Source organism: Babylonia areolata, chromosome 30, assembly GCF_041734735.1.
Source record: "Babylonia areolata isolate BAREFJ2019XMU chromosome 30, ASM4173473v1, whole genome shotgun sequence".
NCBI classification, from domain to species: Eukaryota; Metazoa; Mollusca; class Gastropoda; order Neogastropoda; family Buccinidae; genus Babylonia; species Babylonia areolata.
Window position 1 is genome coordinate 18,590,566 of NC_134905.1, and position 15,008 is coordinate 18,605,573.

At 44.9% G+C, this 15,008-nt stretch overlaps 1 protein-coding gene across 6 annotated transcripts in view; it reads left to right on the plus strand.

Annotated features, from left to right (window-relative positions):
- LOC143275585 (serine/threonine-protein phosphatase 2A regulatory subunit B'' subunit delta-like) overlaps window positions 1-15,008 on the plus strand; it is a 118,107-nt gene that overhangs the window by 73,157 nt on the left and 29,942 nt on the right. For all 6 annotated transcript variants that reach the window (XR_013053442.1, XR_013053443.1, XM_076579791.1 and 3 more), the window contains 7 exons: window positions 1,047-1,150; window positions 4,121-4,223; window positions 6,449-6,523; window positions 7,247-7,333; window positions 8,142-8,298; window positions 12,120-12,168; window positions 13,913-13,999. Coding sequence is in view for 4 of the 6 variants with exons in the window: in XM_076579791.1 (XP_076435906.1) it covers window positions 1,047-1,150; window positions 4,121-4,223; window positions 6,449-6,523; window positions 7,247-7,333; window positions 8,142-8,298; window positions 12,120-12,168; window positions 13,913-13,999 (662 nt within the window). In the remaining 2 variants the exon portion in view is untranslated. The remainder of the gene's footprint in view (window positions 1-1,046; window positions 1,151-4,120; window positions 4,224-6,448; window positions 6,524-7,246; window positions 7,334-8,141; window positions 8,299-12,119; window positions 12,169-13,912; window positions 14,000-15,008) is intronic.

The following is a 15,008-nucleotide window of genomic DNA, read 5'->3' on the forward strand; positions in this document are numbered from 1 at the left end:
GTATATATATTGTATATATGTATATAGTGTAGCTTGGATTAAATGACGATAAAGTATATGAACTTGCCTGGGGATGTTTTCTTTTCATTTTCGCTGGAGTTGTGTGTTGTGCAGAGCTACTATGTGAGTGTGTGTGTGTGTGTGCACGCGTGTGAGGGATATGTTGGGTAGAGGTCTGAGTGTTTGAGGACAATGTTGTGAAGTGTGTTTCAGGCCTGTGGTTTCTCCCTGTACTCTGTGTGTGTGTGTGTGTGTGCGTGCGTGCGCGCGCATGTGTGTGTGTGTGTGTGCTCGCCCGCGCACGCATGTGTGTGTGTGTGTGTGTGTGTGTGTGTGAGGGATATATTGGGTAGAGGACTGAGTGTTTGAGGACAATGTTGTGATGTGTGTTCCAGGCCTGTGTCTTTTCCCTGTAGTGTGTGTGTGTGTGTGTGCGCGCGCGTGTGTGAGGGATATGTTGGACAGAGGACTGAGTGCCTGAGGACAGTGTTGTGATGTGTGTTTCAGGCCTGTGGCTTCTCCCTGTGCTCTGTGTGTGTGTGTGTCTGTGTGTGTGTGTGAGGGATATATTGGGTAGAGGACTGAGTGCCTGAGGACAGTGTTGTGATGTGTGTTTCAGGCCTGTGGCTTCTCCCTGTAGTGTGTGTGTGTGTGTGTGTGTGTGTGTGTGTGTGTGAGGGATATATTGGGTAGAGGACTGAGGACAATGTTGTGATGTGTGTTCCAGGCCTGTGGCTTCCCCCTGTAGTGTCTGTGTGTGTGTGTGTGTGTGTGTGTGTGAGGGATATATTAAGTAGAAGACTGAAGACAATGTTGTGATGTGTGTTCCAGGCCTGTGGCTTCCCCCTGTAGTGTGTGTGTGTGTGTGTGTGTTTCTCGTGTGTGTGTGTGTGTGTGAGGGATATATTGGGTAGAAGACTGAAGACAATGATGTGATGTGTGTTCCAGGCCTGTGGCTTCCCCCTGTAGTGTGTGTGTGTGTGTGTGTGTGTGTGAGGGATATATTGGGTAGAGGACTGAGGACAATGATGTGATGTGTGTTCCAGGCCTGTGGCTTCCCCCTGTACTGGAGAATCTTGCTGTTCCGTGCGGCAGGGGGAGACAAACAAGGCTTCATCACTCTGCAGTCCTTCTCGGCCATGATGAAAAAGTGAGTTGTAGAACTTGAGTCGGTTTACCCTGCTTTGCATGAGGGATCCTTTTGTTTTGATTTTGCTAGTGGGATTTTTTTTTTTTTGTCTTTATAAATAAAATTCTTTTTTTTGTTATGATCACCTGTTACAATGCGTCGTGTGTTCGCTGTGGTCTGAGTGCTTCTGTGCAGTGTAGTATGGGTGCACGGCTCATTGTCAGTGTATTGAAAAGTGAAATGTTAATAATGATAATAAGAATAATAATAATAATGGTATTTATATAGCACTGAATCTTGTGCATAGACAAATCAAAGCACTTTCACACCAGTCATTTGCACACATGCATAACTCTAAAACCGGAGAAGCTGAAGACAAGGAAGAGGCAAGGGAAGGGAGGCTATTTTGGGAAGAGGTGGGTTTTAAGGCCAGACTTGAAAGAGCTGAGTGTGGAGACTTGATGAAGCGAAAGAGGAAGTTGATTCCAATTGCAAGGTCCAGAGACAGAGAAAGAACGGCGGCCAGCAGTCGAGAGTTTGAATCTGGGTATGCGTAAACAGAGTGGATCTGAAGCTGATTGTAGTGAGCAAGATGGAGTGTAGAGGTGAAGGCAGCCACAGAGATAGGAAGGGACTGATTTGTGAATACATTTATAACATAGAGTGCTGATCTTGTACTTTATTCTGTGTGAGACAGGGAGCCATTGGAGATGTTGCAAAAGAGGAGTGATATGCTCAGATATTTTCTTTCTGAGGACGAGTCGGGCAGCAGAGTTTTGTATGCGCTGAAGGGACTGAATGGATGAAGCAGGCAAACCAGACAATAGAGTGTTACAGTAGTGAAGGCGAGAGAGAATGAGAGAAACGACAAGTCTAGATGTTGCGTCAATGGACAGATATTTCCGGATGGAACTGATACGCGGCAATTGACGGTAGCAGGATTGACATGTCTGACTGAATGTTAGGTTTACAGCTGTGGTTTGTCACCACAGTTCAGATATGTCCCTTTGTTACTGGCTGTCAGTAGTTGTCCCTGAAGTGAAAGTCAGTAAAAACGGTTCAGTGTGTTTCTGAAATACTGGTTTCCTAGACCTGCATGTCCCAGAAAACCACCACAGAACTCCCAAGAAGTTAAAATTTTAATTGCCCTGTTTTTCATCTTGATACTTATCTCATTTGTGAATTCATGTTCCAGTAAGCTTCTGTCTTCAGAGTTATTTTCGGATGTCTTTTTGCGTACCCACAGATTACGCTTTCGGTGTTCCTGAACATGGAAAATTGGGGGGAGGCATGTCTGCCAGTTTTACATGCATCAAGAAGGGATCTAAGAGAACTTCAAATGGAAAATGCCTCGGAAGTGTGTCGCAGGAAGCGTGTAAACCTGCAGCTCTTCTGTTAAGCATCAGTCTTGGAATGAAGATCCCTGTTGATCCCCCAATCAAACAGGTTCTGCCAGGATTCAAACCTGAGGTTTTGAGGGCAGCAATCTGTCACACAGACGGCCTGGCCACCAGGCTGTCATCCCTGTTGGTCTTGGTGGAGGCTAACAGGACTCTGTGTGCGGTGTGTGTGTGATGGATGGGGTCAGAGATAGTCATGTTCAACTGGCTTGTTGGCCTGTTCTTAGTGATCTTCTGTTGAACTCAGGAGCCTGGACATTTGGCTTTGATGGTGAGGTGGTCACTTTTTGAAGGAACAACTACAAGGTGGTTTTCTTTGTTGTTGAATGATGGGCGGTACTAACTACTATGGTTCTTGAAGTCCTCTTCCTTTCCATGTGTTGGCCTTGTGTGTGTGTGTGTGTCACTGTGTGTGTGTGTGTGTGTCACTGTGTGTGTGTGTGTGTGTGTGACCGACTTGAATGGTGTTTGTTGCCTTTCAGAGTCTGAATGATGTACCTTTGTTTATTTGTTAACACAGTACTTTTATTTGTGTGAACATGTGGGTTTCAGGAAGTGGTGTTTGTTGCTTTTAGATTCTGAATGATGTACTTTTGTTGATTTGTTAACACGGTACTTTTATTTGTGTGAACATGTGGGTTTCAGGAAGTGGTGTTTGTTGCTTTTAGATTCTGAATTATGTACTTTTGTTGATTTGTTAACGCGGTACTTTTATTTGTGTGAACATGTGGGTTTCAGGCAATGGTGTTTGTTGCTTTTAGATTCTGAATGATGTACTTTTGTTGATTTGTTAAGACGGTACTTTTATTTGTGTGAACATGTGGGTTTCAGGCAACGGTGTTTGTTGCCTTTAGAGTCTGAATGATGTATTTTTGTTGATTTGTTAACACGGTACTTTTATTTGTGTGAACATGTGGGTTTCAGGCGATGGTGTTTGTTGCCTTTTTAGAGTCTGAATGATGTATTTTTGTTGATTTGTTAAGACGGTACTTTTATTTGTGTGAACATGTGGGTTTCAGGCGATGGTGTTTGTTGCCTTTTTAGAGTCTGAATGATGTATTTTTTGTTGATTTGTTAACACGGTACTTTTATTTGTGTGAACATGTGGGTTTCAGGCGATGGTGTTTGTTGCCTTTTTAGAGTCTGAATGATGTATTTTTTGTTGATTTGTTAACACGGTACTTTTATTTGTGTGAACATGTGGGTTTCAGGCAGTGGTGTTTGTTGCCTTTTTAGAGTCTGAATGATGTATTTTTTGTTGATTTGTTAAGACGGTACTTTTATTTGTGTGAACATGTGGGTTTCAGGCGATGGTGTTTGTTGCTTTTAGATTCTGAATTATGTACTTTTGTTGATTTGTTAAGACGGTACTTTTATTTGTGTGAACATGTGGGTTTCAGGCAAATGGTGTTTGTTACCCTTTAGAGTCTGAATGATGTATTTTTGTTGATTTGTTAAGACGGTACTTTTATTTGTGTGAACATGTGGGTTTCAGGCAAATGGTGTTTGTTACCCTTTAGAGTCTGAATGATGTATTTTTTGTTGATTTGTTAACACGGTACTTTTATTTGTGTGAACATGTGGGTTTCAGGCTGTTCTCCACTTGCCATGATGAAGCGTCCAAGTTTCTTCGCCTCCTGGCCAGGCCGGGACGAATGATTCTGGAGTTTGACGATTTCGTGCCGCTCGTGCAGGTATCGGTTGATGAGTCTTTTTGTTCTTGCTTTGACGGGCACCATAGCCGAATGGTTAAAGCGTTGGACTTTCGATCTGAGGGTCCCGGGTTCGAATCACGGTGACGGCGCCTGGTGGGTAAAGGGTGGAGGTTTTTTCGATCTCCCAGGTCAACATATGTGCAGACCTGCCAGTGCCTGAACCCCCTTCGTGTGTATACGCAAGCATAAGATCAAATACGCACGTTAAAGATCCTGTAATCTGTGTCAGTGTTCGGTGGGTTATGGAAACAAGAACATACCCAGCATGCACACCCTCGAAAGCTGAGTATGGCTGCCTACATGGTGGGGTAAAAACGGTCATACACGTAAAAAGCCCACTCACGTATATACGAGTGAACGTGTGAGTTGAAGCCCACGAACACAGAAGAAGAAGAAGTTATTGCTTCGTTTTTTGGTGTGGGTTTTTTTTTTCACATCATCAAACCTCTGCACTCAACTCAAGTATCGGTTGATAAGTCTTTTCTGAGTGCTTTGGTTTTTTTGGTGGTTTTTTTTTTTTTTTTTTTCACTTCACCAAATGTCTCCTCTGGTCTGACTGGTGCTCACACCACCACCACTCAGCCCCCCACCCTGATCATCAGCTCCTCTGACTGGCTGGTGTCCGGACCACCTCTCGTCCCCACCCCCACTCCTTCGTTGACAGTTACATGGGTTGTGTAGAGCATTGGACAGGAACAGAGATAGAAAAATATACAGATGACAGACATAGATTGTATAGAGCATTGTACTGGAACAGAGATAGAAACATGTGCAGATGACAGACATGGGTTGTGTAGAGCATTGGACAGGAACAGAGATAGAAAAATATGCAAATGACAGACATGGGTTGAATAGAGCATTGTACTGGAACAGAGACAAAAAGATGTGCAAATGACAGACATGGGTTGTGTAGAGCATTGTACTGGAACAGAGATAGAAACATGTGCAAATGACAGACATGGGTTGTGTAGAGCATTGGACAGGAACAGACATAGAAAAATATGCAAATGACAGACATGGGATGTGTAGAGCATTGTACTGGAACAGAGATAGAAAAATATGCAGATGACAGACATGGGTTGTGTAGAGCATTGTACTGGAACAGAGATAGAAACATGTGCAAATGACAGACATGGGTTGTGTAGAGCATTGTACTGGAACAGAGATAGAAACATGTGCAAATGACAGACATGGATTGTATAGAGCATTGTACTGGAACAGAGATAGAAAAATATACAGATGACAGACATGGGATGTGTAGAGCATTGTACTGGATGGAACAGAGATAGAAATATGTGCAGATGACAGACATGGGTTGTGCAGACCATTTGTATTTGTAGTTCTTTTTATCACAACAGATTTCTCCAGGGAGAGCGCATCGCTACACTACAGTGCCACCCATTTTTTTGTATTTTTTCCTGCGTGCAGTTTTATTTGTTTTCCCTGCCGAAATGGATTTTTCTACAGACTTTTGCCAGGAACAACCCTTTTGTTGCTGTGGGTTCTTTTACGTGCGCTAAGTGCATGCTAGCACACGGGACCTCGGTTTATCGTCTCATCCGAATGACTAGCATCCAGACCACCACTCAAGGTCTGGTGGAGGGGGAGAAAATATCGGCGGCTGAGCCGTGATTCGAACCAGCGCACTCAGATTCTCTCGCTTCCTAGGCGGACGCGTTACCTCTAGGCCATCACTCCACTAACGTTGTACAGGAACAGAGAGAGAAACGTGCAAATGACAGATGTGGGTTGTGTACATGTCCATAGGTAAGCACATGCATTCCAGGATGTCTGAAGGGGTGCACCTGTACTCCTAGACATGCACACACATGTTCATGCCTCTGCTCACATAGGACATGTTTCACACATTCAGCGTACACACGCACTCTTAACACACACACACACACACACACCCACTCCTGCGTATTAGTGTTGTTGTTACTGTCACTGATGCTGAGGTAAATAACTGCCAGGTGTGTTAGAAACAAAGGTGTGTTATGACCATGACAGGTAAGGCATCATGGTGTGGTGATGTGTGTCGTGTGGGCATGTGTGACAGTGTGTGGTGTGGACGTGCGTGACAGTGTGTGGTGTGGTCATGTGCGTGTCATGCGGTGTGTCGTGTGATCATGTGTCATGTCGTGCTGTGAAGTACTGTGTAAATAGTGTGCCGTGTGGTCATGTGTGTTGTTGGTCTGTGGCAGGACGTGGTGGACGGTCATCCAGGCCTGTCTTTCCTGCAGGACGCCCCCGAGTTCCATTCCAGATATGTACACACTGTGAGTACCACACCCCTGAGTTCCATTCCAGATATATATGTGTGTGTATATATATATATATATATATATATATATATATATATATATATATATATATACACACTGTGAGTACCACACCCAAGAGTTCCATTCCAGATATATACACACACACACAACACACACACACACACACACACACACACACACACACACTGTGAGTACTACGCCCCTGAGTTCCATTCCAGATATATATACACACACACACACACACACACACACACACACACACACACACACACACACACTGTGAGAACGAAACCCCTTAGTTCCATTCCAGATATATATACACACTGTGAGTACCAAACCCCTTAGTTTCATTCCAGATATATATATACATATACACACACACACACACACACACACACACACACACACACTGTGAGTACCAAACCCCTTAGTTCCATTCCAGATATATCTATCTATCTATCTATCTATCTACCTATATATATATATATATATATATATATATATACACACACACACTGTGAGTACCACGCCCCTGAGCTCCGTTCCAGATATATATATATATATACACACACTGTGAGTACCACACCCCTGAGTTCCATTCCAGCTACATGCACACTGTGAGTACCACATAGTCCTGGTCCTCAAGAGTTTTTACAGTCAGGTGATTTCTTGAACTTTCTTCTGCGTCACCCTTGGCTGGTTGGGTGTCTGTTGCAGGTGATTTCGAGAATTTTCTTCTGCGTCAACCGGTCGTGGTCAGGTCGCATCACGGTGACAGAACTGAGGAAGAGCAACTTCCTCCAGGTGAGTGTTGTCTGTTGTCCTCCGGACTTGTTGCGTTGTGTTGTGCTGTGTTGTGACATAGTGTATTGTACTGTGTTGTATTGTGTTGTGCTGTGTTGTGTTCTGTTGCGTTATACTGTATTGTACTGTGTTGTACTCTGTTGTGTTATGTTGTGACATACTGTGTTGTGTTGTGTTCTGTTGTGACATACTGTGTTGTACTGTGATGTGTTGCGTTGTACTGTGTTGTATTGTGTTGTGCTGTATTGTACTGTGTTGTGTTCTGTTGCGTTATACTGTATTGTACTGTGTTGTATTGTGTTGTGCTGTATTGTACTGTGTTCTGTTGCGTTATACTGTATTGTACTGTGTTGCGATGTGTTGTGTTCTGTTGCGTTATACTGTATTGTACTGTGTTGTGTTGTGTTCTGTTGTGACATACTGTATTGTACTGTGTTGTATTGTGTTGTACTGTATTGTACTGTGTTGGGTTCTGTTGTGACATACTGTATTGTACTGTGTTGTATTGTGTTGTACTGTGTTGTGTTCTGTTGTGTCATACTGTATTGTACTGTGTTGTACTGTATTGTACTGTGTTGTGTTGTGTTGTACTGTATTGTAATTAGTACTGTATTGTACTGTGTTGTGTTCTGTTGCATCATACTGTATTGTACTGTGCTGTATTGTGCTGTGTTCTGTTGCGCTATACTGTATTGTACTGTGTTGTGTTCTGTTGCGTTATACTGTTTTGTACTGCAAAAGCAGCAGTACAGTTAGGTGTGTGTGTGTGCACGCGCGCACTCGCATATGTGTGTGTATGTGTGTCCAGGTGTTGGCCATGTTGGAGGATGAGGAGGACATCAACCAGGTGACGGAGTTCTTCTCCTACGAACATTTCTACGTCATCTACTGCAAGTTCTGGGAGCTGGACAAAGACCACGACCTGTTCATCGACCGTGGTGACCTGGCGCGCCACAACGACCACGGTACGTCGCTCCCCCGCCTCTCTCTCTGTCTGTAACCCTGATGATGATACAACTACTGATAATGATTAGTACGTTTATGTGGCGCTTTCAAGCCACAACAACAGTGGTACATGTCTCCGTCCGCCTTTCTCTGTCAGAAATCCTGATGATGATACTACTACTGATAATGATTAGTACATTTATGTAGCACTTTCGACCCACGATGACCATGCTACATGATTAGTACATTTATGTAGCGCTTTCAAACCACAACAACAGTGGTACATGTCTCCACCTTTCTCTGTCAGAAATCATGATGATGATACTACTACTGATAATGATTAGTACATTTATGTAGCACTTTCGACCCACGATGACCATGCTACATGATTAGTACATTTATGTAGCACTTTCAAACCACAAAAGCCATGGTAAATGATTTGTACATTTATGTAGCACTTTCAAACCACAAAAACCATGGTAAATGATTAGTACATTTATGTAGCACTTTCAAACCATAACTATGCTACATGATTAGTACATTTATGTAGCACTTTCAAACCACAAAAACCATGGTCAATGATTAGTACATTTATGTAGCGCTTTCAAACCACAACAGTGGTACATGTCTCCACCTTTCTCTGTCAGAAATCCTGATGATGATACTACTACTGATAATGATTAGTACATTTATGTAGCGCTTTCAAACCACAACGACCATACTACATGATTAGTACATTTATGTAGCACTTTCAAACCACGACGACCATGCTACATAATCAGTACACTTATGTAGCACTTTCAAACCACAACGACCATCATACATGATTAGTACATTTATGTAGCATTTTCAAACCACAGCGACCATGCTACATGATCAGTACATTTATGTAGCACTTTCAAACCACAACGACCATGCTACATAATCAGTACACTTATGTAGCACTTTCAAACCACAACGACCATCATACATGATTAGTACATTTATGTAGCGTTTTTTAAACCACGACGACCACGATACATGGCTCCATCTCTTTCTGTCAGAAATCCTGATGATGATACTACTACTGATGATAATTTGTGCATTTATGTAGCGCTTTCAAACCACAATGACAACGATACTTGGCTCTGCCTCTTTCTGTCTGTAATCCTGATGATAATACAACGACTGATAATGATTAGTCCATTCATTGAGCACTTTCAAACCTCTGGAAGTGTTCCACAATCACATGTCGGGCAGATACAAAGGATACAAGACACACACTAGAATGGTAGTGGTGATGCTGAAGTTTTATCAGTTGATGGCGGTCAGGACTCTTCTTCTAATGCATTCACTCGTATGCACACGAGTGGGCTTTTACGTGTATGACCGTTTTTACCCCGCCATGTAGGCAGCCATACTCCGTTTTCAGGGGTGTGCATGCTGGGTATGTTCTTGTTTCCATAACCCACCGAACGCTGACATGGATTACAGGATCTTTAACATGCGTATTTGATCTTCTGCTTGCATATACACACGAAGGGGGTTCAGGCACTAGCAGGTCTGCACATATGTTGACCTGGGAGATCGTAAAAATCTCCACCCTTTACCCACCAAGCGCCGTCACCGTGATTCGAACCCGGGACCCTCAGATTGACAGTCCAGCGCTTTAACCACTCAGCTATTGCACCCGTCGGCGGTCAGGACAAGTGTATGGTTTGTTGTTGTGTTTGTCACTGATGAAACGCGTGTAAGTGACAAAAGGTCTGTTGGTTAGGGGACTCGTCCTTCAGTCAAGCATGCGTGCACACACGCACATATATTGATTGGAATTGAGGAAATGCTGAAGTTTTAGTCAGTTAATGGCAGTGAGTGTATGGTTTGTGTTTGTGTTGCGTGTACAAGGAGAGAAAGCGAGTGATGAGGAAAGACCGTTTAACGGGGGACGCGTCCTTCACTCATGCATGCATGCATGCATGCGCGCGCCCATGCACATATTGGCTGGAATTGTGGGGAAAATGAAAGGTTTGACAGGTGCTATAGCCGAGTGGTTAAAGCGTTGGACTTTCAATCTGAGAGTCCCGGGTTCAAATGTCGGTGGGTAAGGGTGGAGATTTTTCCAATCTCCCAGGTCAACATATGTGCAACCCTGCTTAGTGCTGGAACCCCCTTCGTGTGTATACGCAAGCAGAAGTTCACATACGCATGTTAAAGATTCTGTAATCCATGTCAGTGTTTGGTGGATTATGGAAGCAAGAACATACCCAGCATGCACACCCCCGAAAGAGGAGTATGGCTGCCTACATGGCAGGGTAAAAACGGTTATACACGTAAAAGCCCACTCGTGTACGTAAGAGTGAGTGTGGGAGTTGCAGCCCACAAACGCAGAAGAAGAAGAAGACGAAGAAAGGTTTATCCATTGACTATGGTCTGGACAAGTGTATGGTTTGTTGTTCTGTTTGTGCACTGAGGGAAGGGGCGTGGTGAAGAAGGGACTGTTGGTTAAGCCCGTTCTTAACCAAGCCAACACTTTCTTGGGCCACATGTTGTTCTACAACAATTTGCGTATTAACCGAGTATGTTCCAACTAGTGTTGCAACACTTGTATTCTCCAACTCAAGTTGTGGTTCTTAACCGCCAGTTAATGATATGCATACTTGTGTAGAAGACGTCACTCTCTCTCTCTCTCTCTCTCTCTCTCAGAACAACTGTTTTCAACATCAAAACGTGAAACTATTTTTGACGTCATAGAAAAGCCTTGGAACAACCCTTTCTTCCAATTTTTAATCAAAAAGGCCTTCATGTAAATGAGAAAGTAGAAACTTGACGGGGGTACTCAGTAAAACACTTACCTGTAGTCCATCCTTGGGCGAACGTGTCGCTGATTTCCTTCAAGGCAGCGTGCCTGGCATTTTTGTTTTTGTAGGCAGGATCCCAACAATCCCACAAACAACGAAAATGGGCCCACAAGTCAATAAAAGCACTTGTGGTAGTGGAATTGGTCTCGATGTTGGTGATGTCAGCCATTTTGTACTTGCCGGTTGCTAATTTTGTTGACCAATGAAAACGCAGCAACACAAAAGTTGTCAGAGCAGGACTTGCCAACACCGAAAGAGTTGGATAACAGTGTTGGCTGAGCTTGGCACACCGTGTTCCCCGACAAATGTTAGCGCGGTTAAGATCCAACACTGTTAGAAGTGTTGTCAAACATGGTTGTCCAAGCAAGTGTTGGCTTGGTTAAGAACGGCCTTTAGGGGACATGTGGAGCGTTGGCCCAGAGGTAACGCGTCTGCGTAGGAAGCAAAGGAATCAGAGCATGCTGGTTCAAATCACACCAGCAGTCGCCTCGTATTTTCTCCCCGACCTTGAGTGGTGGTCTGGATGCTAGTCATCCAGATGAGACGATAAACCGAGGTCCCATATGCAAGCATGCATTTAGTGCACGTAAAAGAACCCACGGCAATGAAGGGGTTGTCCCAGGCAAAATTCTGTAGAAAAATCAACTTCGAAAGGAAAGCAAATAAAATTGCAGGTAGAAAAAAATTAAGAAAAAAAAAAGGGTGGCACTATAGTGTAGCGACATGCTCTCCCTGGGGAGAGCAGCCCGCATTTCACACAGAGAAATCTGTTGTGACAAAAAGAGTAACCACAAATACAAAATACAAGTACGTCCTTCGCACACAAAGCTCTCACACACATGGACGAATGGTGGAAATATCAGAGATCAAGGTCTTTATCAGCTGAGGGCGGTGGGGACAAGTGTACAGTTTGCGTGCGCAAAGAGAACGCTTGTGATGTGGAAAGCAATGTTGGTTTTGGGGGGAACGCTGTCCTTTACCATCCATGTCTTCTTGGGTTTCAGCACTCAATTCTAGGATCATCGACAGGATATTCTCTGGAGCTGTCACAAGGTGAGATTATTTTCTTTTCTTTCAACTGTTGTTTACCTCCCTTTTCTCTCTCTCTCTCTCTCAGTCTTTCTATCTCCCTCCCTTTCTCTTCCTGTCTTGCTCTGGCTCTCTGTCGCTCTCTTCCTCTCTCTGTCGCTCTCTTCCTCTCTCTGTCGCTCTCGCTCTCTTTCTGTCGCTCTCTTCCTCTCTCTGTCGCTCTCTTCCTCTCTCTGTCGCTCTCGCTCTCTTTCTGTCGCTCTCTTCCTCTCTCTGTCGCTCTCGCTCTCTTTCTGTCGCTCTCTTCCTCTCTCTGTCGCTCTCTCTGTCGCTCTCTTCCTCTCTCTGTCGCTCTCGCTCTCTTTCTGTCGCTCTCTTCCTCTCTCTGTCGCTCTCTCTGTCGCTCTCTTCCTCTCTCTGTCGCTCTCTTCCTCTCTCTGTCGCTCTCTCTCTCTCTCTGTCGCTCTTTTCCTCTCTCTGTCGCTCTCTTCCTCTCTCTGTCGCTCTCTTCTGTCGCTCTCTTCCTCTCTCTGTCGCTCTTTTCCTCTCTCTGTCGCTCTCTTCCTCTCTCTGTCGCTCTTTTCCTCTCTCTGTCGCTCTCTTCTGTCGCTCTCTTCCTCTCTCTGTCGCTCTCTTCCTCTCTCTGTCGCTCTCTCTGTCGCTCTCTTCCTCCCTCTGTCGCTCTCTTCCTCTCTCTGTCGCTCTCTCTGTCGCTCTCACTCTCTCATTTTTGCTGCAAAAAAATACCAGAGTTAAAATGAAAAATGAAGCCTGTGCATGTGGCAGACAGTGTAGTATGCCAGCATTGAGCGTGTGTGCACATATAAAGCATGTAAGTTTCTGAACGTAGGGCAAGTGCAAATCTGTCCGGGCAAGTGAAGTTTTCCATTGACTTGCCTGACTGGGCAAGTGGGGTAAAAAGTTAGTGTCAGCCCCCTGCAAGAGGAAGAAGAAGTCCAGAAAAAGAATGGTGGCTGCCCTTCTGACCTGTAATCGCAGTCTGATCTCACTCCGGACAATGAAATGCGATAGCGCTGACACAAGGCTGCGTTCCAGACGACGGAACGCTATGGCGGTTTCGACAATTAAAATTTTTTCCACATTTTCCTCATGGGGTAGCGTAACAATCATAGCTACACCGGGCATTGCGAAAGCATCAATTAAAATTTTTTTCCACGTTTTACCTCATGGGGTAGCATAACAATCGCAGCTACACTGGGCATTGCGAACGTGTCAAGGGTCAAACGGAAAGTTTCATTGTGTGATTCCCAGACAACACACTCGCCGGCAAGCCATTGACCTCGGCACTCTGCATGACAAGCTTATCTGCATGTGTATCGAAAATAGCGTCACAGGTGATACTAGTGGAAATTTTTGGAGCAAACTGTATCATGACGGTGGCATTTTACTGCTACTGAAGAGATTGAAATGCTTCAAACTGAAGATTTCGACATCGATGAGGATAATGAAGATGTTGAATAAAGTATCTGCAGTGAAGAAAGCTACCAGCAAGAAGGTAGTGACAGTGACTCAGCTCTGAGGGCAGGGAAGGGGGTGGGCGTACACACGACGTGAGGAGAGGGGTCAGTGGGTCAAGTACAGCGAGTTTCATTCAGTTACTTTATGTTTTGTATTTTTTTGTGATTTTTTTTTTCTTCCTAACCCTAACAAATGGATTGTCTGTTGGGAAAAGCAAGGGAGAAAACTATTTGTCTGGAGTGAGTTAAAAGTCCGACACATTTAACAGTGTGAGGACGGTGTTGTGCAGAGGCAAAGATTTCCGGGAGGGGCGGATGTCCTACAAGGAGTTCGTATGGTTCTTGATATCGGAGGAGGACAAGAAACACCCAACAAGGTGAGCGCTTTGGGGGTGGTGGGGGGGGGGTTAGTAAGGGGGCTGGGGGACGGAATGGGGAGGGCTGGATTATCTGTGTGTGGCATGGTGTGTTTCAGTATAAAGTACTGGTTGATGTATTGATGCGGTGGTGTTTATTGATGAAGTGATTGTCGTGGTGTGTTTTTGTATATCCTGTATTTCAGTCTAGAGTCCTGGTTTGTATATTGATGCGCTGTATGTGGTGGTGTGTTCCAGGATAGAGTACTGGTTTACATTTTGGTGTCATATACTGTACCATGTCAAACTGATGCAAACTAGGCCTATTGGTTTGCTCTGCTTGGCCAAATTTCGCGCGGCTAACAGTGAAAAGATGGGCCCACCGCTCTCAGCCAATCAAACGCCTCTAAAAACTATAAGCGCTTAATCATTCCTTTGGCCAAGGCTCTCCACGCCATCTTGTCAGGTTTACGCTCTGTCTCGTCTTACGCTTTTTTCGGCTGTTCAGCGTATCCTTTTGGCCTTATTTTGTTGCATGCGGCTTGTGTTTATTGTATTCTTACATTCTGTGTACTCGATTCGACTCGGCACCCTCGATTCGTTCGATTTTTTCTGCCTCTAAGTCGATCCTGTCTTTCCTTTCTCTGTTGGGGGTCGGATTTTCGCTGGGTGCCTAAGCGCGGGTTCCATGCCTCGTGTGCCATACCACGAAGGCAGGGAATCATGATGCTGGGATTGAGACTCGGTAAGAGACTCTCCCAGGCCCGGAGCTCATGATTCCTCCCGATACGGACCGCGGCGATGCGTCGTTAGACGCTGATCGCGGAGGCGACGTTCGTACCAGTAAAACGGTCATGAAGGGGACCGGGGGGAAAGAGGTACGAGCGTCGCCTCCCGAGGTGTCCCAGCGCGAGGCAGGGAGAAGGGGGAATGGCAAGTCATCTCCGTGCTGTGGGGACTCGCAGCTAGGCGCGGACTCCCGAGGGGAGGCCGCGCCCGGCCATTACCCGGGTCCCCACTCGGAGACGGC